At 43.8% G+C, this 24,497-nt stretch overlaps 1 protein-coding gene and 2 long non-coding RNA genes across 3 annotated transcripts in view; all 3 read right to left on the reverse strand.

Annotated features, from left to right (window-relative positions):
* SSH2 (slingshot protein phosphatase 2) overlaps positions 1 to 24,497 on the reverse strand; it is a 90,533-nt gene that overhangs the window by 60,169 nt on the left and 5,867 nt on the right. The window contains exon 2 of the mRNA XM_068210504.1: positions 2,415 to 2,458. Coding sequence (XP_068066605.1) covers positions 2,415 to 2,458 — 44 coding nt within the window. The remainder of the gene's footprint in view (positions 1 to 2,414; positions 2,459 to 24,497) is intronic.
* Positions 17,390 to 19,481, reverse strand: LOC137485806 (uncharacterized). Its single transcript, XR_011005463.1, has 2 exons — positions 18,971 to 19,481; positions 17,390 to 18,033 (listed from the first exon to the last, which is right to left on the reverse strand). It is a non-coding gene; the product is annotated as an uncharacterized lncRNA (long non-coding RNA).
* Positions 21,115 to 24,129, reverse strand: LOC137485808 (uncharacterized). Its single transcript, XR_011005465.1, has 2 exons — positions 21,678 to 24,129; positions 21,115 to 21,555 (listed from the first exon to the last, which is right to left on the reverse strand). It is a non-coding gene; the product is annotated as an uncharacterized lncRNA (long non-coding RNA).

Here is a 24,497-nt window from a genome sequence, read left to right on the forward strand (position 1 = left end):
TAACCACAGGATTAGCAGTGCTGTTGAGCTGGATCTGAGTGTAACATTTCTTCTGAGACAGCAATCCCCAGGCTGTGCAGAGACGTGGGGACACGGGAATGGAAATGAAGGCTCTACCCAATGATTGCCAAGACTGACCACTGCAAAAAATCTTCTAACACCAAACAAGTCCATGTGCTTCTGCTTAGGTCTTCACTAACTCCCTTGCGAACATTAACACCTTTGTGCACGAGGATCCTATTTAATCTTTGAAAAGTTATTTTATTTATGCAAATACACATTTAGTCCTACCACAGCAGTACTCCTGGCTTCAGTGTCCAGTTACCAGGATGAGTTTGGACACGTCTGATGCCTGAACGCTGAGGTAGCATGTGAACACATTTTCCATCACCACAGGAGACAAAAGGTCTCCTCATCAGAAGAATTTTACAAACGGCAAAAAAAAAATCCCACCCCAAACAGTGACCACTGCCTGGAGCTGCAGCCAGGTCACCTGAATGAAGCCACAGGAGAACTGGGCCCTGCCCAGGCAGGCAGTGAGGAATGTCAGGCTACTGCAGAGCACTACCTGACTGACACTGCAGCTGGAAACACACTTTTCCTTTTAAGCCAAACTCAATCTGTAGCCTTTTTACTGCCTGGATTTTTAATAGCTGCTACTTGCTATGTTCTTGTGAAAACTGGGGATTAGATATACTCAGGAAGTGTTTATAGACATCTGCTGCTGCTCCTCCACAGCAGGACTCCAGGTTCACTACTTACCCCATCTGACTCTATTATTTTTATCCTACTGTAATCAAACACATTTAACACCCACCCCCTTGTTTTCCCCCAGAAGGAGTTTGGTTTTAGTTAGCTCTGTGACCCCAGTAACAGGAGTCACAGAGCTCGGATCACCACATCAACAGCAGGTTGTCATTTCCTACCCCAGGAAGTTATTTCAAATATATTAAAAAAATGCTCATTTCAGACCTAACCTACAATGGTTGCTAAGTGCCCACAACAATTAAATACCTCCCATCCCTTCCAATACATTATGTATACTGAGATCAAGTCATGAGTTGATCTTGTGACTGCTGGAAAGCCAAGAGTGAAATGAAAAATTGGAGTTTAGCTGAGTTCAATTTAAGCCTTCGGGAATTGTGCTTTCCAGCTTTCCTCTCACTCATGAAAGCTGTAAAATGAAGAAACAGCAATTCTTAAATCAACATTTAGGGCTAGAAGACTGAAGTAAACAGGGCAGTCACCTTCCCTGAGCCACAGAATCACAGAACTAAAGTGAAATCATGGGAATGTGCAAACAGGACAGCCTTTTCTTTTGCAGATTTATCCAAGTTGGCCCCAAAACACAAAGCCCAGATCTCGTTCAAGTATTTGAAATGCTAGATATTATGGCTTCTGTTGCTACCTACTCACACAAACACCATTAAGCAAAGAACCGTGACAGCCAGAGAGCTCATAAAGGGAGAACCATTTCACCTTCACTTCCCCTTTGCTCCCTCTGCAGGGAATCTGAAGCCTTTCACAAAATCTGGATGCAACATTTTAAGCCAAGAAAGTGTTCCTGCCATTGGAGAAGTCACCTGATATATACAATTTTTGCTTTTATTAAGTTCAGCTGAAATAATTTTTTGATGGCTTAGAGGAAAGGAGATAAAGCTCACAACACCCCAAGAAGTCTTACCCTGCAGACTATACCAACATTATAAAAATCACCATTACTTGTCACCGTTCAATCAGCTGAGTTTCAATGTTTATTTTTTAGCAAATAACATTTACCAAAAAAAGTTCTTCCTGAAGCAACTGAAATCAGCATTTACAAGAGGTGAACACCTCCCTGCAAAGCATTCCCAATTAAACAAACAAACCAAAAAAAATCCCTGCAAATTCTCAGTGTCTCCTAATTTTGGAGCATAAATTTGACTACCTGCATCAACAGCAAATATCCACAAATCCACTGAACGTGCTATTTAAGCAGCAGGTGCCTGTATAGATCAGGATCACCCTTGATGGCAACAGGGACTTTTTAACCAGAGAACAAGAGTTTATTAGTCTGGTTATACCTCTCAGAATACTCTGATGGTGGACTAAATCCTGAGAAGCAAAACAGGACACTGGAGGGAGCTACAGAAACAGCAGTTTGGAGAATATATTCACTGACATCTTTGCCAACTGTTCCCCATATTTATTTTTTAGTGTGCAGTCTGACTTTTCCCATTTCCCGCTGCAGCAAACCCTTTACTAGAACCCATTTTTCAGTAAGGCTCATTTAAGATGGTTGTGCAACATCAACAACAGGCAGAAAGTGAAGTGTGTTTGCAGGACATGCCAGAGGAACAGAAAAAGCGCTGTGGAACATTCCACACAGCAAGGCATCCTCGAGGACTCCTGTGAGCCTGGAGTGACAATCTTACCTTCTGGGCTGGGACCGGCATTCTTCTTCCCCGCTGTCTGCCTCCTGCATGCATAAGGAAAGGAGAAAAACATTAACATCTTTTAAAACACGCAGAAAGCAAAGGCTTGCGTTTCACTGGTTTGATTGTGTAAGGCAAGGGGAACTCTCCCTGCTCCTGCATGCAGCTGTCACTACAGAGGAACTCACTTTCTGCTCAGCTGCCACTTCATGTTCTCACAAAAGCCTTTTAAAAACTCAGCGTTACAGGAATTTTTGCCCCTGCAAGATTTTGCATGCTTTTGCATGGACTTCCAGTGACCCCTGCCAAATATGGCAGGCCAAGAGCCAAACACATAGTTCACTTCTGGGCAAAAATCTCTGGGTTTTTATTACCTTTATGGAGATCATATTAATTCATAGTCCAGTGTCAGCAATCAAGTGTAAAAACCCACAAAACCAGCATGTAATAAACCTGACAATCAGACTGAGCGAGCACAGATATGACCAGAAAGGAGAAATTTGATGTATTATGCTGCTTTAGATGAGATATTAATATGCACAATCTCTAATGTGCTGTGGAATTTTACTAGGCCTATCTACTACAGCCCAAAGCAATACCTCAGCAGAGAGATCTCAGCAATTAATTCTGCTTCACAGTACATTTACATACGCCCTGCCAGGCACTGGAGACAGGGTACAGGATCTGTTGTATTACTGAGAACTTACTATGTTTGTGCAGGTCCACAGGGAGAAAGCATTTTAAAACATACCAAGGGTTTTGTCAGGGCAGGGGATCCCATGAAAACCAGAGTTCAGATAGAGGAAGGAAAAAAATAATTTTGTTCTTGGTTGCTCTGGGCTTCCCTCCTGCATGTCTCCTTTGGCAATCCTGCCAGAACATAAGTTCCAATTGAGTTCCCTGTGGGTTTACAAGAAGTTGACTTGGGGAAGCAAGAGAAAGAGGTCAGAAGGGAGGGGGAGATGTTTCATTACATGTAGAATTGCTAAAGACACGATGGGGTTTTTGAAGAAAAAGTGTGTATTTAGCTAGAGAACAAGTTCCTCAAACTCCACAGTAAGGCAAAACAACTGAAAGAGCCCTTGAAGTCTCGTTTGTACTGCTCAGGAACTCAAGCTATGCAAACATTTTTAGTATTATAATGAACAGCCATTTCTACCTGCCAAGAAAAATCCTTGTCACAGCAATTGGCAAGCCTGGTGTGCCATAGCCAAAAGTACCACAAATGACAGGAGAAGATCCTGAAATTTGTAGATCATTATTTTAGCTCCCTTCAAAATTCAACCCTAAGGAGCTCAGCGTGGAGGAGGCCAGACATGGCCCAATTAATCACCATCTGTCTCTGCTGAAACTCTGGCATCTCTTTGATACCAGACATAGATGTAGCAGGTTTGTGTGAGGAGCACATTCACTCAGAATATAACTGACTATGAAAACAGGAATGAAGACGAGTGTGATTTGAGCAAGAGACCCATTGCCAGTAGCTGGGATGCTGTCTGGAACAAAACTAACCTTCAGCAGCCTCCTCCTCCTCTTCTCATCAGCAACTCTGACCAGCCTGCAGCCTACTCCTTCCCTGGACCTCTTGTTTTGTCCTGGATTTACAGAGCGGTCAGACTCATGTATCCGAACCACCTTCACCCCATCCACTGTCCCCTCTGCAAATACATCCATGGACAGAGGGCGTCAAAGAAGATGCAGCCAATGCTCCCGTATTTCCCATATTCCACTCCAAGTCGCTGCTGCCACTCCCGCTGTGCTGTGGTCACTATGAAATCCCGCAGCCACAAAACATCCCCCAAACGCCCGTGGGGAGCCCAAGCGGCTGCAGTGACGCCTCTCCCCGCTAGAGGGGAGGGCAGGACAGGGATGTGCCCGCTCCGGTGCCGCTCCAGGGAGGAACAGGCTCCAGGGGGACACTGCTCCAGCACTGACACGGCCCCTAAAGCCAGCACCTCCACGCCTTCTCGCCATTTCCAGACTATTTCCAAAGGCGAAGAAGTATTGCTGCCAGTACAACAATTCATCAGCCAAGACGCGGCTCAAACATTCTTTTCCAAGGACATGGTTGAGAAGGAACATGCAGGACAGCATCCTTGGAAAGTGAACGCAGCCATTTGGAGGTGTGACCTGTGACACCACTCCAGCTTTCACAGCTGCCTTTGCACAGGTGGTGGCAAGAACTTTGGATGCCGCTCCAGCTCTGGGTTCCCCGCGCCCTGCAGCACCCGTGATGTGACCAGAGCGACAGACCCAAGAAATGGCAGCTGCCACAAATGCTCCTTGGAAATTCCTGATGCTGGATTTCTCCAGCCTCAAACCAGCCTCGTCCACCAGCCTGCATGGAGGAGGAAGCTGAGCAGCACTGATGAGCTCCAGCGGGAGTCATGCCCTGCTTTCCTTGACCAGAAACAGAGGCCTCAGGGGAAATGGAAGGAATGAGTCGCATAGCTCTAAACTAGGCCACGATATTAAATGCAGTTTAAAGTGAAAGATGAAAAATTCCATCTCTGTTCCTTTCAGGCCATGTAGGACAGAATATGCAAAACATTAATCCTGTTTGTGCTTTGATCCACTGCCAACTATCTGTCATCAAAAGGGCAAGGGAGAGGAGAGAAATTTTGGAGTGCTGTTCTGTTCTATACAATGGGAGTCACTCCATGTCGTGCAAACAATTCTGCTCTTATAAATCTCCTTTTTGCAGACTGATGTAATGATAAACAAGATTCAATCTCCACTCTTACGTATGGGGACTGGAGCTGTTGGCCTGGATTTAACATCAGGAACATCACAGCAAGTTCCTGTACTTTAAGATACGATTATTAGTCTAAGTCATGCGCCTAATAATCACTACATTTCTGTTAACCAAGGAACATTTCACACAGACTACACCCTAAAAAAACATCTTTCAAAGCTTAAAAGGATTCCCATTTAATAACTGCTGGCTATGTATGATTTTATGCCAACACACCTGACTGTATAGACAATGCCTGGGAAGTGTTTTTATCAGGAGTGAGTGGTCACAGCCAGCAAATATCAAAAGAGCACCAACAATTTAGAGAGTTTGTTGATCCCTTAAGTCAACATCTTACTTGTAGCTGTGAGGTGAACACTTCAGACACTACAGAAAATTAGTTAACATAAATCCCCCCAAACCCACAGCAACATTCAGGCGTATCCATGCCATCAGAGGGTCTTTTCACTGAACATGGTCAAACGTCCACCATGTGGACAGCTTTGGACTCAGTCTCAAAGGAGGAACTACAAAGCAAAGGGCTGTAATTAAATGAGCACTCTCCCAGCTCCCTGTCTACTCTTTCCCTGCCTACATCCCATCCAGTTGTCCAGACACACACTAAGTGTCTCTGAGCCGAAGATGACCTTTGCTGGGAAGAAGGCAGCTGCTTCAGTCAAATCAGAGGCTGTGCAACTAGGCACTGATCCAGTTGTTAAACCATGCAAATGCTCCTTTCACAGCATCCACCAGTGTCCAGTGTCCCTTTGTTTGGGCTGCAGCCACACAGAGCAAGGCACGCTTCTCCGTACGGGAGCTCTCCTCGTGTGCCAGCAAATATTAAGCAAGTCAGTACAAAAGCCACCCTCCCACAACTATTTCCCAACACATGGATAACCCAGTCTGGTCAAGTCTTGCAGAGGGTGCCACTGCTGCAGCCACAGCCTCTCCTCTAATGCAACACAAGGCACACAGAGATAAGAGCATCCACCGGATGATCAGATTCCTTAGGGCTCAACTCAACTCCTGTCACAGACATGTGGTGACAGTGGAGATGCCCTGGGGTACCCAACATCTGCATGGCACTGGCACCAGATGCCCAAAGAAGCAACTCAGTGCCGGCTTATGAAGTCCAAGGGATGAGGATCTGTACAAGGACATCAGACAGAACTGAAGCTCAATGCCTTCCAAGATAAAATATTTGATGAATTCCTGTTCAACAGCAGACCGTGCACAAACCTGGTCCTATCAATAATCTCAAATCATCTGCTGGAACAAAGCAAGACAAATGTTTGAGTCGCACTGCCAAATATCTATTACACATTTCTGAGCAGAGGGACTTTTCTGCAGTAGTCTGAGTTGTATCAATCTCTTAAATAAACTGTGTGAGCAAAAAGCCCACACATGCTGCATTTGCAGTATGGCTGAAGTGCCAGGAACAACACTGCCTGGGAAAACGAAATAAGGGCTGACTCCAAAACCTAGGTTGATAAAAGGTTCCCTTTTTCTTGCAAGAAGCCCAAGACTACACACAAATTCAGTGGGGTTTGAGGGGAGATGCAGAACTGTACCAGGTAGCACTTCCAGTCTGACCATGTCTAGTAGCAGTTTGGTACTAAAAGGGGTCACTTGGCCACCAAAAAAAAAAGCATCCAGAGTCTGCAAGTTCAACAGCTGCAACATGGAGAACCAGAAATCTGTGGCAGTTTGTGAGAACCAATTTACTCAGTGTATTTTGGAAACCATCAGTGTGGTTGCAATGTGCAAGTACTCACTAATAGAGGATAGGTCTCAAAGCTGAACTAAAATCCAGTTCACTTCAGACTCCATCAGTCTCTGGAGGTGGTTAACCTTAATCACGAATAAAAATTATGAAACTAATTAATAAAGTCACCTAGCATGCTCTAGAGAGGAAGCTTATTGCTACTTTTTGAAATACTTATAACTGCCATCAAACACATTTTAAAGGAGAAGCTGCTACCAGGAAGCCTTTAAGTTTGACATTAAAGTTCTTCAAAAAGCTGAGCAAATCAGGCCACAAACGAGAAAGGGGAGAACTGCCCTGTTTTGCATAGAACTTTTACCTCTCCCGAGCCATAGGGATAAGGGATAAAGAAGCATTTCCCCAGCTGTTGCTCTCTCACCCCTCACTATTTGCATGAAATACTTTGAATGAATGCTGTTTTCCCCCTCACATGTCTTCTGGATTTGAGGTTCCACATAAGCAGTAGCTTTCTGCAGCCAAGTGTTCATTCAGAGGTTGGCATTCCTTCTGGATTGTTTTCTGTATCACTTTGCTATGTCAGTAATTGGTATATTTAGGTCAAAGACATTGTGCTCCTGCTTGGGAGAGAGAAAAAAACAAGTTCCTTATCAAAGCTTTCATCTTCCCGCTGGAGCAAAGAGATTTATGCAAACCTTGTTTAGATTAGCACTCACTAAAAACTGCAGAACTAAAACTCAGACACTTCAAGACAAAAATTACAAGCCTTCAACTGGTACAACAAGAGTTAGGATGAGAAATACAGTGTGACACAGTCTGCTACACTACACCACAAGAACAGATTAAAAAGCAGATTACTGTCAACTGAATTTCTGCAGAGAAATCAGCTTGCCTGATGAGGAGTATAACAGCTTTTGCCTTAGAGACCCACCTAAGGGGAAGGGAAAAAACCCCATACATTGCAGATATATATTAACTTTAAATATCCCTACATCAAGCGTGTATTAATATAATTTCTCTCTAAAACTGTGTAGTAGCACATCATCTCTACCCACTTACAGACATTAAAGAAAAAAACCCAGCATAACTATTGTCTCCCTAAATAGACCTTCCCCTTGACTTTCAGAAGGCCCTTCAGCACCCTGCAAGTATGACAGAAAAGACAGGTATTTAATGTAATTATGATGCTTTACTGGATTTAATGCCTACCAGAACCCTAAAGGTACCTGCTTAATCTCCTTTTAGGCAGAGCTAGTGACATTGTCCTCTGAAAATCTTAGAATCTAGGAGCATTTGTTTCCCTAGAACAGTAACAAATGCTTATGGTAATGGGCCAAATGTGAGAAGACTCACTGGCTATATAAACACAGGCACTGGAACTCCAGTTTTCATACTGGAAACTGGTGCTGACATCAAGGGTATAGTTTGACTAAGACCAAGTCAAAAATATGCATGTGTACACTGGTGAATGTAAGGGCAGGGCTTCTACACAGCCAACAGTCTGTGATTAAAATGAAATCCCAGCTCCACAGGTTACCACAATGAGCAGCCATTCCTTAACCACTCATGCAGGCTGACACATTTACATGCATGAAATTGTCCCTCTGCAATTATGCAGGATGGACATTCACACCTCAGACCCTCTCCAGTCACTGCCTGTTAAAACACAGACCTTACTCAACCTCCCAATGCCCTCCGGAGCTCCCAGAGCAGCCCTGGCCATGCACCTCCTCACCCACAGGGCTGACATCTTCACCTCAGAAGCTGGGCCTGTTTCCAGCTGGAGAGAGAGACTCTCCTCAACTGCTGCATTAAAAACGTGGCAGCTAGAATTAAACAAGATTGAAGGAGCCTGAAAAGCAAACTGGCTAATGAGCCATATGCAGGGAAGTTGGAGACTTAGAACTGCAGCTGATATTCTTTCACCATCCATGAGCAATAGGAAAGCATTACAAGGAATAAGGACATAGATCAGACACGGCAGATAAACAACACCAGCTTCTGGGTTAAATTACTTTCCCATTGACACGAACAAACATTTTAAATTGTTTTTAAGAGAGGAAAGTATTTGGTTTTCACTCATGCTGAAAGGCTATTTTAGGAGGAGGAGGGTGGAAGGAAGGGAGGTACACGGCAAAGGGAAGGGTCTTTGTCTTGCAATCAGCCATCTTCCTGTTAGCATCTAGTTTACCTTGGTGCACGTTCATTTGTATCCTTGCAGGAGTTATCTCAATTAGAAATCAGGGAGTTATTCTAGGGCTCTGATCAAGTTGTAACTCCAGACTTTGACTCTTCCAGAATGTACAGTAGGGTCACTAAAACAATGCTGATCCACCTGCAACATACACGAAATATATAATTCCCATAATGGAACAAGAATAGAGCTATTTGGATACCACTCCTATTTATGTCATAGCTGTGTCCATAAAATGAAGCTGTGCCAGCACAGCCCTCTCGTTAAAAGTCTAATTCCTGGTAAGCAGCAGCATAACCAGGCAAGTTTTTTCATTTTGACAGCTTGCCTCAGATTCCATGGATTGAAGCACACACAGCCATCCCTGAGACGTGTTTCAGCTGCACCCTCACCCCACACCAGCTCACAGAGCCCAGGGGCTGGCTGTAACACAAAGGCATCCTTCTCCCTGCCAGAATGCTACAGGAGACTCTCACCCACTCAGCTCCTCTGAGATCCAATCCCTGCAAGTCCCTGTCAAATCTCCTCTTGACGTAAGGAACACACAACACAGAGAATTAGGAGCAGCGCAGAAATCTTCGTGACCTACCCAAAATAAAAGCACCAGCAGCCAGGCCACTCAGGGATCTTGGCATATTGCATCAATAATTAAGAGATGCTTTTCTGGATGAAAGATATTCTCAAAGGGGGAGTTACTTAACACTTATGAAGATGAAATAAAGACTCTGAAAAGAGAACAGAGCAACACTCAGTCTTTGCAAATTCCACAATGCTCAACCTTTAAAAAGCAGAGAGGAAATCATTAATATTTCTAATTCTTTACATTGCTTAACCTGAATCTGTGTTCAACGTTATAATTACGAGTTGCAAATTGTTACCTAGCACTTGTGAGAAAAATAACAGGAAAAAAAAGGGGTATCCAAGCAACTACATTGTACAGCGTGTCTGGATGCAGCAGCATCTGCGTTGGCACTCGCAGGCTGCTATTGCATAACCCTGGATTCAAGCAGGAGCACAGCCGGGGAGGCTCTGCTCTATTGCAGTGACATATCTAGAACAGAAGTGGCTGGTAGAGCTTTAACAGCAGGAGTTTAGAGTCTAGATCAGAACAGGAATTGGCAGTAAAATCCCTTCACCTCTAGCCTCTGTTTGGGTAAGGAAAAACCCCCAAGTGTTTCAGGCAAAACTTCAAAAGGAATTGCTGGGACAGCTTTCTGTGCATGTGGGACACAAAGCAGAGTCTGTGGAGAGCAGAGGGAAAGGAACGCCTGAAGATATTCCCTGGCAAGACACTGCAGAGAGAATCACAAGGTACAGAGTGTACTCCTTGTTCACATCCGCCATCCCCGGGGTGCACAGCGGCCGCCCAGCTGCCCCACTTCTGGCAGGGGACTACTGCTGCTAGAACTGGAACATAACGCTTATAAACTACTCAGATTCACTCACTTCTTCACAAAATACACCCAGGTATTAGTCTCATGTGGTTGGAATTAAAGCCAGAGCAATTTTCTTGCCTGACCCAAACTGGTTTATAGGCTCTCGCACACTATTTCTCTACAATAGGGTTCTGCCTACACTCTTTCAGCACTCCATGCCTGCAGCAACTGGAGATCCAAGGGTATAGGGAGTTTCTGAGGGACCAAAAGCAAGGCAGCAAATATAACACCTCCTCAACAGAGGCTGAAGAAATAAAAAGGAAAATGAAGCTAGGGAGTAGAGCAGGGTTTTCTGGATGAGTCAAATACTAGCAGAACAATGTTGCATAACGAGTGCCCCTTGACTTTTGTTATTTCTCCTAGCCAGCTCCTCCAAAAATCTATTTGTTATTGTTTATTTGGGTATCAGTCCAAATTGCTGTGGGAGGAGAGAGAGAAGAGGATATGCTGTCAAGCTATTAATTCTAGCACTGTAGTCATTTAGCACTCTCCCACTATTAACGAATCAGTGTCCTGTTTACTGCAACCCTCTAGAGCCAGCCTGAAAGTTAAATACAAAACCAGATGTTAATTAGCCTCTTGCAAAAGCGACTCCAGCACTGTTTCTCCTCAGCCAGGATGAATTCTGCCTTTGCTTATTTACCCACTGCTCTGTCCAGACCAGCAGTGCCGTGTCATGCCTCTCCGGAGCAGGCAGGAGCCGGGGAAGCAGCAGCCCAGCAAGCAGCATGCAGCTGGGAGCATCGCTCTTGAAATTTAAGCCTCTGTGAAACATTATATTGCAATAAAGGGAAGGCTGTGTCAAAAGCCGTGAGCGACTGCGGCCACCATCCATCCTCCCATTCTCCCAGGACAGAAGTCACTTTTCTACAAGAGTGCATCAGTAACAAGAGAAAAGCTGTACTCAAGCAGAATGCAGGGTTATGTTTTGTTATTTCCCCCTCTCAGGAAGGGAGAACCACTGGCAGTGGGTACATCTTGACCTGTCAAAAGGGACACACTTCCATACCAGCCACCTGCCCTCATTCTGTGCCAAACCTCGCTGTTCCCTGGGGCAGGAATGTTTGAGGCAGAAGCCCACTGTCCAGAACAGCCTTTAACAGAAAGACACAAACACGGTGCCAAAGGCAAAGGAACCACATTAGTCTTGGCACAAGGCTGGATTTGCCTGACCCCAGGAAGTTCAATGGATGTATCAGATTTGCAGCCCTGTGGTACTTGTCTGTATAATCCCAGCCTCCTTTGTGCCATCTGTTTCCCCTTCAGCAGACTGGCCATTAGAGACTCAATCCTAAAACTCATGTCTCCTTAGTAACAGGTTTTTGTTGATCTCCCCCACGCCTCCAAATCTTTCTATCAATCCGGTAATCTAGCAGGATTTTCCCTGCAGGGGACACATAACAGCATCAGTAGAAAAAAAAATATATGGGACAACAGAAACACTTTAAAGGCAAGGGTAGAAGGTGTAAAAGGGTAGTGCATGAAGCTACAAGAGTTACAAGTCTATGGAAACCAGATGTTCTCATTATATTGGAGCAAGCCACCAACGTACCTTCCCAGTGCCAGGTTTGAGATCTCATCTGAGCACTCAGTCCCTTACTAGTTTGTTTTTTTTTTCTTAAAGAGTTGCCAATTGTGAATTATTTCCCATCAATACACAAGTCTTCAGAGAAAACACACTACACAAACCCTGCATCCTTAAGACCATCTTCTCCAAGATCTCAGAGGTAAAAACACTGCCAATCTCAATGCTGTGCAGGTAAGAAAGGACTGTATTCCCCGTCTATAGAGACTGGCTCTCTTACCGCAGATTTTAAGTCACTGATTGCTGGCTGCTTTTGGTTCCTTAATCCCTAAATCCCCACACTCTCTTCTTGAGGTTAATCCAGTTAAAACTCTCCCTTTGGCTAGTGCCTTGCATAAATAACCACCTGAAGAGCAGAGCTGCAGAAGCCAATGCTCAGAGTATGGCACTTCCCAGAACTCTGTCCCACTGCAAGAGACAGCGTAAAGTTCTTGTTGCTGCCTATGCCAGAAAAGGAAATCAAGATTAGCTAGGTAAGGGCAAAAGGCACTCCTTATGGATTGCTTAAATCAGCAGGAATCAATCATCCAGTCCAATCCAAATCCTCTAGTTGCTTTCTGCCTTAAAATAACTAGAAACAGGTTTATGTTATACTAAGATAAAGCAGCCCTAAACCAGAGTAAGCCCTTATGAAAAAACCTCTCTTTTTTGGGAGGAAAGGAGAACTTGCCTTTGAGGTCAGCTCTAAATGAGCTACAATTACAGCCATATAGGCCATATGGGATTTGGAAAAGCAACACAGATCAGCGAAAGAAAATCACCTCTGTAGACTCTGCCTGGCTGCTCTGGCCCAGGCAGCTCCCTTGGCACTGAGCCCGTGGGCAGGAGAGTGAAAGCAGCACTAGGACAGGCAGCCAGCCCTCACCCTCAGCCTGCCAGGAGAGGCCAGTGCCATACACAGTCCGGCACATGCAGACCATGAGGACAGTCTCACTACACACAAAACATCAACAGTCTGACCCAGCAACGATGTGCATTTGCTTAGCAGAAAAACAAAACACACCCAGTGAAGACACATAGAAATTTGACTCCTATAGAGCAGAGAAAGCCAGGACAAGCGGGTGAATGAAAGCGTGCCCTTTTCTGACAGGTGAGACCCTACCCACTTCCAGTGGCACTTGTCCCCTAGGAGAGAGCCCTGAGTAACATGGCACCATCCCCTGGGCAGGCAGTGAGCGGGTGCAAGAAAAGTCCTTGAGCTGGGACAGGTTTTAGGTCAGTGACATAACTGACCACATGGATCCTGCCCCTGCAGCCCCCACCTGTGTGTATGTGTCTTACTCTCACTGTGAAGCTGGGCCAGACGCTCCGGGACAGCAGGGCCTGCCTGCCAGAGTCAAAACACTGCACGTGGGCTCCCTGGTGTGTCCCTGGTGTGTGCTCTCCAAGGCATGCACTGGAGCCAGGACTCGGACCATAAGCTCTTTGTGTTCCTGGTCATTCACAACCAAGACAAAGAGAAATCTGGTTTTGAGGACTGTTTATCAGCCTAGTGCTTCCAAGATCCTCAGTCTCAAGAGTAGAGAAAATGAACAGCCCCCTCAGCTTGCTGCCTAACCAAAGAGACAGCAAGTAGGACATGCATTCTGCCTCCTAGGGTAGAGCAGTCATATTGAGTGAGGAGTGTGGGGTACGAGGACAAAGCAAAGAGCCTGCACAGCTCTGCAGTGCAGCATGTTTCCAGCTCCATTCACGCGGATATGGAAAGCCGCCGCTCAGTCCCTGGTGCATATTTAAATGCTCATTCTGAATGGCCAATTAGTCAGAAGAGGAATGTTTCTGCATTCACGGAGGAGCTATTTTAAGATTACATTATGCTCTCTGCTTCCATTAATAGGTACAAATAAAAAAAAGGAAAGGCGTTACACCCAGCAATGCATTTGTCTCAGACTTGAGTGCTGCATGTCCAAAATCCCAGCGCCAGCACAGGAAAGTTGATGAGTTCTGTTATTGACAGGCCACATCCCTCTTCACGGCTCCAGAGATCACCCAGTCATCAGGCTTGCCAAATCTTGATGGAACAAGTCAAATCTCTGTGTTCACTGGCCACCTCTGCTGCAGGCCTGTCAACCTGCATCTTCTAGAGCTGTGTTAAAGCTCTGTGGAAGTCACCAAACTGAAAGAAGTTAAACCAGACTAGAGCAGCATCTCACGTGTCCTGCTCTGGAGGAGGCTGACCCAGATACTCTCATTCCAGACACCACTTTCCCTGCTCGTGTTGCTCCCCAGTGCTGCCTTCACTCAACCATAACCATTTCACATCTATACCACTCCAGTGCCTCTGGATCCCCTTCCAGGCCCTGGAGGACCATAGATATTTGACAAGCTGAAAGTTCACAGAAACCCATTTTGAGAACTCTCAGGTTCTTTAAGCTAACAAAACTCAAATCGCTAAATGTTGTTGAGCTTTCGAAACAAAGGCAGTTTTAGGGAAAATACACATTTTTGTTTGGCCAAGACCAACCCCTCCCAATCTCTCCTGCATGTGTTAGGAATGCTGCTGTATCCATAACATCCACACACAATCATCCATCAACTCCTACATCCAGATTTGTTTCTTCCACCCTCTCCAAGCCTGGACTGCGATATCAGGGTTTGATCAGTGTGGTTTTCTGAGAGCGCGATTGGAGGAGTTGAGAAGGGAAGCATGGATACAAGCACTTTGCCAAACATCACACAGAAGTTCCATGCCAATGCCACAACGGACACAATTTAATTCCAAAAATCAATAATCTTAACACACGGCAGATTGAGTCAGTTTTCTGTCAACAGTTTTGCTTTCACTAACAGGTTTATTCAGATCATTCTGAAGATCAAAACCACAGAATCCAACAGGTACAGGTATAATAAATCTCATTAAAACCAGAGCAGGTCATCCCTCTGTTGAACTTAAGCTGTAGATCCTTCTAATACTCTTGAAGAAAGCTTGGGTGACCAGCCAAACGAGGATTCCCTCAGCTCACAAATCCACATCTTTTGAGCCAAGTGGAAATACTGTATGAGCTAAAGAAAACAGAGTTTTGTGTGTGGGTTGTTTTTTTTTTTTAATAATGTGAAGAGCAAGCAAAAAGTCTCAAAATATGCAGCAAAAATAAGGGAGAGCTGAAAATAAAATCCAACTTGGAGGAGAAAAGGTGATATAAAAACATTGTATTAAACCAATGTAACTTTGATGTTGGATTCAAATCCAAAGAAATGCTTAGCCCACGCAGACATAAAAACTACAAAAAAACCTTCCTAGTATGGGAACTGTATAAGGTACAGCTCTGCTGAAACATGATTTACACAAATCCAGAGGGGGAAATGCAGAAGATTGAACAGCAATAGCAGCACATATACATAAATGTATGTGTATATATGTGTCTATATAAATGAGAAACAGCATTACATGATGTCAGGAAAATAAACAGAAGGATGCCCAATGCTGGAAAGTACTACTTAAAACAAACCTTGTGAGTCCTCAGTCCTGGGAGGGCTCTGCTTCCATTGGACACAGACATCACAGGCAGGCAGTGGGACAAGGAGCTGGATGGAGACTCACTGATAGCACTTTTAATGCTCTAAAACTTTGGCCATCATAGAGAAACCAAAAATTCTTGGCAAAGATGCAGTGATTTCAACTTTGTCCATTTTACTGCAGTAATAAAGATATTGCTTTACAGATGCCATAGTTGATATGTGCAAAATGTGGATCAGAAAGACAGTTTCTAACTTTCTCAGTTAAAGCACACCCACCCACCAGGGATTAAAAAAATCTTTTCCCCTAAGATGTCAAGGTATTTCTTTTACTAAAGCATTGGGTTTTCCTGGTTTTTAACATGGATAGTAAGAGAAAATCTCAACTTTTAATGCAGAAAACACTTCTGTGAAACTATGGAAGAGGCAGAAAATCCTGGGTTGCATTTAACTAGGGAACAAGGTCACAAATTAAGCAGTCTGAGAATTTCTGGTAGCTTAGCCCTGAGTTAGTTCTCCCCAGTTTGTTTTTGTTTTTTTTTTTTTTTTTTCTCCCAACCCTCTCCACTACTTAGCTCAAAATGCAAGACCAACAAGAACACATGATACAGCCTGCACTGGTACAGGCAAATACATTGCTGAAGTCACAGGAGCACATTCTTGAGAGCTCATAAACCATCACATGACAAACATCACAAGAAGTCAATTTACTAAACTCAATTTAAACTTGAAGAAGTTAATAATAATAAAACCCACAATGGGAATGTCTCTTAGAAAAGGAGAAGCTGCACTTGAAAAGACGGCAAAAAACAACGAAGCCAAGATCAGTTCTCATGTTATTTGAAACTTTTGATTTCCAGTGCTACACATGCAAGGCAGTATTGCTTACAAGTCCCTGATAAATACTTGTAGTTACACAGCTTACAGCAAAAGCTGACCAGCAGCCAGTGAAGATCTTATCAATAACCCTCTCACAAACATACAAATATTGAATTTTATTGCAAGCACTTGAGCTAAATCTTTCCTGATTCTACATGTCTGAAAACCAGCAGCCTGTTCATTTGCTGTAAAGCTGGTAGGTATGAGTGACTTCTTTTTCAACAGGAGGACATGCAAGGCACAATACTCTTTAGCTGCCACAAAGTATTGACAACTATTCAGAAGACACACAAGCTCTGCTTCCAGCTCCAAGCAGACAAATGAAAATAAAAGCACAACTGCCTCTTAACAACATGTCATTGTACAAACTGATGTTCATGCTTTACCTGTATCAATTTCTGTACCAGGACAAAGGAACTTGTTTTTTAATTTCAAGAGCCATTTTCATTGGAAAAGTCTCAAAGCTATACGAACATTTTATCCTGACAACTTAATTAGGGATTGGTCCAATTCTAGTGCTCAACATCCAGGGATCCTGAAGGCTCTTAACTGTTTAAAAAGGTTGCAGTGATCTGCAGGCCTACCATCAAACAGATCACTGTAGACTCATCCTTGGGATTAAGTCATCTCTATTTGTGAGCCCTTATGTGATGATCTGTTACAGAGAGTAAGTACTACATGAAAGCCTCTTCAAGGCCTTCACCACCATCTGTGAATTACATTATTAACAATGCTATGAACTTCCTAAGAGCATCTGGTTCTCTCCCCACCCCCTTCTCAGATCACTGGGAAGAGCTCTTCAGTATCAAAACAGGCACAGGCAAAGCTGTTTTCCTCTTTTCCATGCTTCCCTACCTCCTCCCACCCTTCAGCAGCAGAGGATAGATGGGGCTCAGCTCTCCATTTCCATGCCCTACATGTTTTGTGCACAACTTGTTATTGTTAAATAAGGATGGACAAAAAAACTGTGTACCACAGGCATTTTACTGGGAAAAGAGGAAGTTTATTCCATCGTTTTGCAGAGGCAGCATCTGAAGTATGCTGAGGCACAACGGGGACTGCACAGTCCCACCCCAGGACTCACTTCCCACCAGCACAATTCCTGACATTAACCAAAACCAGGCAGCAGTCACTCAGCCAGCTTCAACAGTTACTGCTGTAGCAGTAACTTTCTAGATGCAAAGAAGTATTTTGTCATCCCAATTCTTCTCCCACCAAGGATGTTTTAGTAGTTGATTCTGAAATCATGCCAGCTTCTTGTAAACAAGGAGGAAGCAGCATCGCCTGGGACACTGGAGCACACTCTCCACTGAACTTTGCACAGAGTTCACATCAAACAGCCTCCTTGGCTGCTCTAAGGGATCATTTACTCTTGCAGGAACGGAGCCTTCCTATCTTACTTTCTACTGCTTGTTCTTCAAGCCCAGCTTCTCCTCGTGCTCTCTAAGTAGGGCTTCTCGTTGCCTCAATTCTCTGTGCTCATCAGCAGCCGTTTTTCCACTCTGTTTTGCACAATACCATTCTCTAGTTGCACAACAGTTTGCAATTCAGGCATCGTTACAGCCCTGTAGCACACAGCATCTTCCTCTGTCTTAAGTTAGCAGCAGTGTTTCTTGAGAGAAAAGAGCAACATTATGGGCAGCTCCATAAAGACTTGTATTCAGAGGGAAACAGAATCCAAAACTAACAACTCTGCAATGTGCAGTAACAGACAGAAAATACTGGGTGGAGGGAGGAAGACAAAACTGTTTCTGCACAAAAGCACATGAATTCTTCTAACAAACTGTTTCTCCTATGCCCATGTTTCAAATAAATAATCAGACACGTGTTGATGTGCACGGAGAGTTGCATCTAGAATATGCTACTACTGTAATTAAAGGAAAATACAAAATTTCTTCAAGTTTATAAAATAATAGGCAAGTATTTGGGGTCACCATGAGTCCAATGTTGCCTGAATCCACGGTCTTTGTGTGGGCTGTAAGAGGAAGTCTGCAATTACTGTAGCTGACCTCAAGCTACAGGAGGGGAGGAAGCCTCCAGGGCCGTTCTGCCAGGGTTTAATCTCATTATGGTCACTCAGCTTTGGCATCAGGCAGGTCAAGATGAAGATGGACCATTACCCAAACTTCTGGGAAAGCACATGGATGTGTTTTTACACAGCCATTTAAAAAAGTCAAGGGAGCCACAAGAAAATTAGGCAAGTTTTATGAGTGGCTTTAGATGGATGGCTTGACAACAGAATCTTGTCTTACTCCCTGCAGCTTATTGGGAGGGATGCAGGGAGAAGAAGTCAAGAAACTGCTGAGTGTTAGAGCAAATTAGTGGCAATTAGAGATAGGCTCTGCCAAGCCCTGGTCCCAGCATACAGTGGGAGCACAGTGTCCTATCAACATGATCTTTATAACACTGGTTATATATAATCTGGAACCAAAGTAGCAACTAAATAGCAACTAAAATTGGAATGAATTCCCATCTTTCAAACAGTATGTACAGGTGCCCATGTAATCAAATTAATTAATATTTTGTTAAATCAGTGCATTGAATATTACCCGATGAGCTCATTTTTGGAGGCAGTTCAACGCCTCACTTCTAGGACTGATGTCAGTGTCACATGCTTGGAGAGGATCAGTCTGCAGCTGGATATTTTAAAGCCTTCTATTAGGAGTATAGAAAACTCAGCAGATTTCAACAGCATCAACCAATGAATTTTTGTTTTATCACAACAATTTAGTTACCAGACTCCACTGTCAGTATCTTTGTGAGAATATCAGGCCATTTCAGACACTTCAAGTCACTAGACAGAAACTGAAGAGTGCAGAAACTGAGTTGTTTCAACAGAGAAAGTTGTGTTTCAACAGAAAAGGAAATCAACAGAAAGACAAGGAAACAGGAAACTCCAATTCTGACTGGCTGCTGATAAAATAATTAACCTCTGAGAAACTAAACTCAGCAGCTGTAAAAATACATAAGCAAACAAACAGTAGCAGAGCAAGGGTGTTGAGCATCAGCAGCACAAATGCTGCAGGCAGCAACATTCAACGCTGAGTTCAAATCCCATTCACTCACAGACCAACTGTGATGTCATCTTTTATTCTGACATAATGCAGGATGTCACTGAAGTTCAGTGGCAAGTGTTCATGCAGGATCGGTGAAGTCTCCACACTTTGATGCTCACTGCTTGCACTTTGTACCAACAAGCAGGAACAGATTTGCATTACACAAATAAGCTGTGTCTTTATTGTGTAACCGCATGCGACTTTTTTGGAGAAAAACAATGCTCAAATACAAGGAGTGCTGTGTGCATCAGGCTGCAGAGTGGGTGGCAGTGATGTTGTCAGAAAGCACTCGGCACCGCTTACCTCCACACCCATTGACTTCAGCAGAAGGCTACATACGAAAAGTCTCTGAAGATGAAGCTGAAGTGTTCCCTAACCCATGGCGCTGTCCATACACTATACTTAAGAAAGAGACAAAACAAAAACCACAGAAGTGAAGCAGCATGAAATTGCAGGGTTTGGGTTTTTAGTTTTTAAAGACTCTTGCAGTCCTTGTTCCAGTTAAGAAATCTGACTGTAAACCCATCAGTTGTGAGCAACTTCCCCACACTGCCTGAGCCTTTGCCATGTCTGGAGTATAGGATGAGAACCATGGTATTTAATACATGTATAGAGTGCTCCCAGAAGACCTTGGATGAAGATGTGTTAAAGCTTCATGGTCAACTCAGTTGTTGAATTGTTCAGTGAGACTGCCTAGGTCAGTAAGGGACTGTACCAAACCCCACAGCCCTCACATGCAGCACAGGACACGGCCCATTCTAAAGATCCCTGGAAGATTTTGTCCATAAAGTTCACAAACTCTGTATCAGTTTTATGGGCAGATCAGTTCACCCTCACCCAGACTACTAATTTAATTTGTAATACTTTTAAGAACAGGAGAGTCAAAGGCAGGAAGCCCTAAACCTCCGTGAACATGAAGCGCCATACACAGAATTGCAGAGCTCAGGTCCCTCCAGAGGAGCTGGCATAGAGCAGATATTTGAACTTCAGTGTGTGACAGACCCTCCTTGCACTCTGTGAACTTACAGGAGGATCAATATGTTTGGTGCACAGGCTGCAGATGGGGTCAGGGAAAGTTTCTATAACCAAGACAAACTCACAGTATTCCTAGCAGTTAACTCCAGAGGCATGTGACTATTTTCAGATTGTAGCTTTTATCCTGGTCACAGAAAGATGAGACTAAAGGAAATAACAAGATCCTTACATGTCCAAGCTCTCATTTAGCTGCTTGTGGTTCAGCAAGGCATTCACTCTCATTTTAAGATAAGACTTATAAATTCAACATACTCCAAAGATTTCAAAGTGTGCAGAATGCATCCTTCATTCCAAACTAACCCATCTCAGCCAGAATCCCTCTGTACAGGATTTTTTTTTTCAGAGGTTTGAAGCTATTTGGCAGCTGTATGACACTCAGGCCAGCTTGCACATTTCTCTTTCCCTTTTTTTTTTTTTTTTATTTTTTTAATTTTAGACTTAATGTAGCATGTACTCTCAGAAAGGTTTACAATGCAGCCTTTTGTAGTTAACTTGCTCCAAGCTGGGCCACTGCCAGGTTGTTATCAATGACATTTTAAGGCAGATGAATGAAGTTCTTATTACGGTGACAAGCAGAATTGTGATATGGCACATGCATACACTGAAAGAAGAGAGCTTGCTATTAGTTTGTCAGGTTAATAAATAAATAGTGATTTAATGAATAAAAGCCTTTTATTAGGAAACAAATGAACAAAATTAATATTTATAAAGCTTTAGTGGTTTAGAGCACCCTTTAAAATAAGATTATTCATTTCAGTCACAGCCACCATCATGGATTAGAGATTCTTGAACACAGCTTCCCCTCCTAATTCTCTTATCATAGCAGTGCAAGGCAAAAAGCAAAGCTCAGCCCTCTGAACTGTTCAGGCCAGACTCAGTTTGAGATTGACAATACTGAAGGCCCATGACAGCAAATACTTCTGTTACGTCTTCAGGACTGCAGCTAAAGACTGCACCTGTTGGAAGAACTGTTGGTTCCTTATCACAGCAGGAAGTTCTCACGTTTTACACAGTGTGCTTCCACACCACACAGAGCACTGAACCTGTGCCAAGCCACAGAGAACAACGCTGCATGTTAGACAAACTATCAGCACTCAGCCAGGAAATTGCTCCCCATCTGCCCCCAGAAAAGAGTCTGCATTAAAACCCTGCTGGTATCTCTCACCCTTCAGGGATCTTCAGCATCTCCCACAGCATATGCAGAGAATGTTCACCACCAAAGTGAAGTTTAAGGAGGGCAGAGGATATCCAGGATGTCCCACTTCCCAGCAAGCAAATGAAATTCTGACACGCACAGACTGCTTCTCACCTCAAGCTGTCTGTCTTGTACTCCCTTTGGCTCAAGGGGTTCTGTGGTCACCTGTCCTAAAATCAAACTTGCAAGTTCAAATTTTAAACAAGTTGAGTAACTTTGGGTTGGGTTTTGTGGGGCTGTTTGTAGGGAGGGGGCTGTTTAGTTTTGGTTTTGTTGGGTTTTTTATTACTTACTTTTTAAATGGGGCACTTCTTAAATTCAGGACCAAGATGTGAGCAAGTGCTCAAGCTTAAAAATTTATTTTGGCTCATGCCATCTTCTCCTCAAAGACTAAAAAAAACATTCTCAAACTTTTCCCTGCTTCTCAAGGCAAAGTCAAGTCTGAACTTTCTCAGTCATATGAGAAGCAGATAGAAACTGCCCCAAAATAACTGTCTCAGCTATGTACGGTCAACATGAACACATCTAAGTTAAACAGAGCTTCCTCCCCACCAGAGCAGTTTCTGGTTTATGTGTAAAGGAGAAAAATTCCACTTCAAGGACCAGAAGTGTGGGTTGCAGAAGCGTGTGGCACAGTTGTTATCTTTGCAGTATGTGCACAAGTTAAAACCAGGGATGCGTAAAGTGTACGTGAAAAATATTCATTTCACCCACCGAGACTGTGCAAACTCTATTCCAGTCATACTATAAACGTTAACTAGTAATACCTCCCTTAAAGTGTCCTACAACTATGCCCAGCTTTTGCGAAGGGGGTTGAAAATATGCTCTACTCATATTGGTTTTCCCTGATAATCTCTTATTTGCGATTCAGGAGCAGAGCAGAAGCTGCACTGAAGGACAATTCCCTCCCAGCACCAAGGCAGCCACAGAGCGAAGTGCTGAGGGACACAGTGGCAGGCAAACACTACAAGCAAGACACAATCTATTAATATTTGATTCCCATATGCAACTGTACTGACAAATTTATGGAATATTAAACTCAACCCACACTACAGGGGTAGCTACTGTCTCAAGATTCATTGAGAGGTGGAATTCAGGCTTACACATTCTAATAACTGCTGCTGAACCAAAATACTACCAGGAGGAAGAAACACCACAAAGAACAAAAAGGTCTAAGTTGTCCTGTTTCACTTCACGTTTTGAAGTCACAAGCTTGCTTCCCCATGTAAGCATAATTCAGCTGAAAACAACACCAGAGCAAACTCGCAGTAATGAAACTTACTAGATGCTACATAACAAAAATATTTGATTAGAGAGTGAATTAAATCGTTGTTAACCATTCTGCAATGTGAAAGGGCAAAGGGGAGGGCTGTCATTTCAAGGTTTGCACCTCACCCAGGAAGACAATACAGCACCTAGGTAGCTGTTTCCTACCACATCTTGAAGCAGTGTATTTAAATGCAGTGGTTACAGCATCTCTGAAGAACATGCCCAGAGCTGTTTGTCTTTAAACTATTTAAAACTGTTGAGGAGGACTGCGGAAAGGAAAACAAAAAAGAAAGACAACAACAGAAACAAAGAAGAACAAAACAAGAATCAATCCTTATTCCAGAAACACCTTTATCTCATCACCTAGCACTTCCTCTTGTACCTAGGCTTAGCTCCTGTCCATAGGTCAGAGAGCTGAGTCACTTCCCTGCCTGCCCCACAGCAACTCATGAGCTAAATTTCCAGTGTGACACCCTGTTTCCAATGGAAGAGGCTCCAGAACTCAGAACTACTCCAAGGGAACAGCAGGCTCCAGAGGATACCTGCTACTATACAAGAGGCTCACAGACATCAGCTGACTCTCTGCAGTCCATTCAGGAGCTTCAGAGACTTGTGGGAAACTCCATTTTTAGATGGACTCAGTGAAAGGGTTGGTCCTGCAGCACTCAGAAGAGTCAGACTACCTCTAACTACCAACCAGCTCTCCTTTTGAAAGCAAAGCACTTTACACATGCAAGGCACATGCCCTATCCCTCCCTCTCATCATCCTGTAAAATGAAAAGATGAAAAGCATGACATGCTTTGTTTCAGGGTTTTTTCTGAAGAACCCTAATGTACACAATTCTCAGATGTCAGCTGTTGAAGCTAAACCAAGCCAGTTGAACAAGTCTTAAAAGTTCTTGCTGTAATTTTAAATATGATAGTCCTGTACATCAAAACAGAAGGGACGTGGTAGTAGCCAATGAGAATAGGACAGCCACAGTTCCCTGGGACAGGACTGGTTTTCCAAATGAAAATTCACTTTTCAGATATTTAATTCAGTTACAAGTTGCAGTTGAACTCCTGAGACAACATCTCTGGAATTTACTTGTCCAAGATCTCCTGTGCTTTTCCACTGGCAGAGCAGTGGAAAGCTCAAGCCTCAAAACCACCTCCTGAGCTTGGTACGAGCTCAAGGAGTACAAGGACAGTAAAACACACAACAGGTCAGATGAAATACTCTAATGTCTTTGATTACTTCAATACAAGAAGTTTACACTGTGGCCTTAAGTTCCACAATAATTTCACCCTGAAACAGCCCCCACCAACGCAGTAACTTCATTATTTCTATGAAGCCTGAAGTTTAGGAGTCTCTTGGGAGGAGGAGGAGGAGGAGGAGCAGTGCACCCAACAGCAGCGAGGAGCCACAAGCACAAGGCATTTCAGCGAGTGCCAGGGGCGTTCCATTTACCGGGGCCACAAGGAGTTCACGTCACAGGGCATTTGCCAGGAGTTCCTGATCACTGGCATGCACAGCAAGGG

Source organism: Anomalospiza imberbis, chromosome 20 (assembly GCF_031753505.1).
Source record: "Anomalospiza imberbis isolate Cuckoo-Finch-1a 21T00152 chromosome 20, ASM3175350v1, whole genome shotgun sequence".
NCBI lineage: Eukaryota > Metazoa > Chordata > Aves > Passeriformes > Viduidae > Anomalospiza > Anomalospiza imberbis.